Source organism: Fibroporia radiculosa (genome assembly GCF_000313525.1).
Source record: "Fibroporia radiculosa TFFH 294 genomic supercontigs, scaffold27988, whole genome shotgun sequence".
NCBI lineage: Eukaryota > Fungi > Basidiomycota > Agaricomycetes > Polyporales > Fibroporiaceae > Fibroporia > Fibroporia radiculosa.
The window spans coordinates 1-966 of NW_012133040.1; the positions used below are offsets into that span (position 1 = coordinate 1).

At 49.6% G+C, this 966-nt stretch overlaps 1 protein-coding gene across 1 annotated transcript; it reads right to left on the reverse strand.

The window, feature by feature from the left end:
* Positions 1 to 483: 483 nt before the first annotated feature.
* FIBRA_09317 (uncharacterized protein) lies at positions 484 to 899 on the reverse strand (the record flags this gene model as incomplete). The annotated part of the gene is made up of 2 exons (XM_012321630.1): positions 484 to 553; positions 601 to 899. 2 exons carry the CDS (start codon positions 897 to 899, stop codon positions 484 to 486), a joined length of 369 nt encoding a protein of 122 aa, XP_012177020.1.
* Between the last annotated feature and the right edge of the window lie 67 nt (positions 900 to 966).

A 966-nucleotide genomic window follows, 5' to 3' on the forward strand; every position in this document is an offset into this window, starting at 1 on the left:
TGCATCTAATCTATATCTAATCGCTATCTGATAAGATAAGATAGGCGTGCACTTATTCTGGAATAAATTCGAAAAACTGTGACAATCGGGCAGTGGCCCAAATAACTTCAATCTGAGTGCCGCACCAGTGATCTCACCATTTGCAGACAAGATAGAGAGGTCAGCAGCGCCTCCCTATTTGCCACCACCACCAGCCTATTTACCAGCACCACCCACTTACGAGGACAATTGTCTTTGCCCCAACTTCTTGGGCCTTGCTGAAGGCATCGAAGAAACTAGGGAGCGAGAAGAAGATTCTCTCGAGTACGTAGAAAGTACAGGAGAAATAGTGGTGATGCGACCTCAGGAAACCTAACCCTAACTTGGGGGTGCGAAGAAAAGGGTGAGTTCCTATTTCTCGGGGAAGCTGATGGGGGTAAGGGCTTGTAGTTGTGATAGCTCGCTCGAACGGCAACAACTTCACTAGATTTTCTCGGGACGGTGTCACAAGACTATTTTGGACCGTCCAAACACTCCAACTTCTTGTAGAAGCAGAGGGAAGGTAAGAGGGGAGCTAGCTCAACGACGCAAAGGCGAAGTGCAATTTGAGCGCAGACACACGAGTCTTGTTCGAAGGTCAGGCGTGAGAACGGAACTTCGGAGGACTTAGCTGTATGAGTAGGTGTGCTTCGAAGGGGGTGTACTGGTCGTAGACAAAGGTCGAAGGTCGTAGGTGTAGTTTGAAAGTTGCAGACGTAGTTCGGGGGGTCGTAGTCGTAGTTCGGGGGGCCGTAGTTGTAGTTTGTAGGGAGACGCAACACTTTGAAAGCAAGTTTGAAGCTGGACTGAGCTCTGCTGAGTGGGGGATGTGATTCTGCGCGAGTCTCACTACTAGGGGCCGAGTACTGGCTTACAACCATAAAAAACTGCTCTTAAATATCCCTTATCCTGCCGAACCTCCTGAGTCACCACCTCCACTGCCCTGAC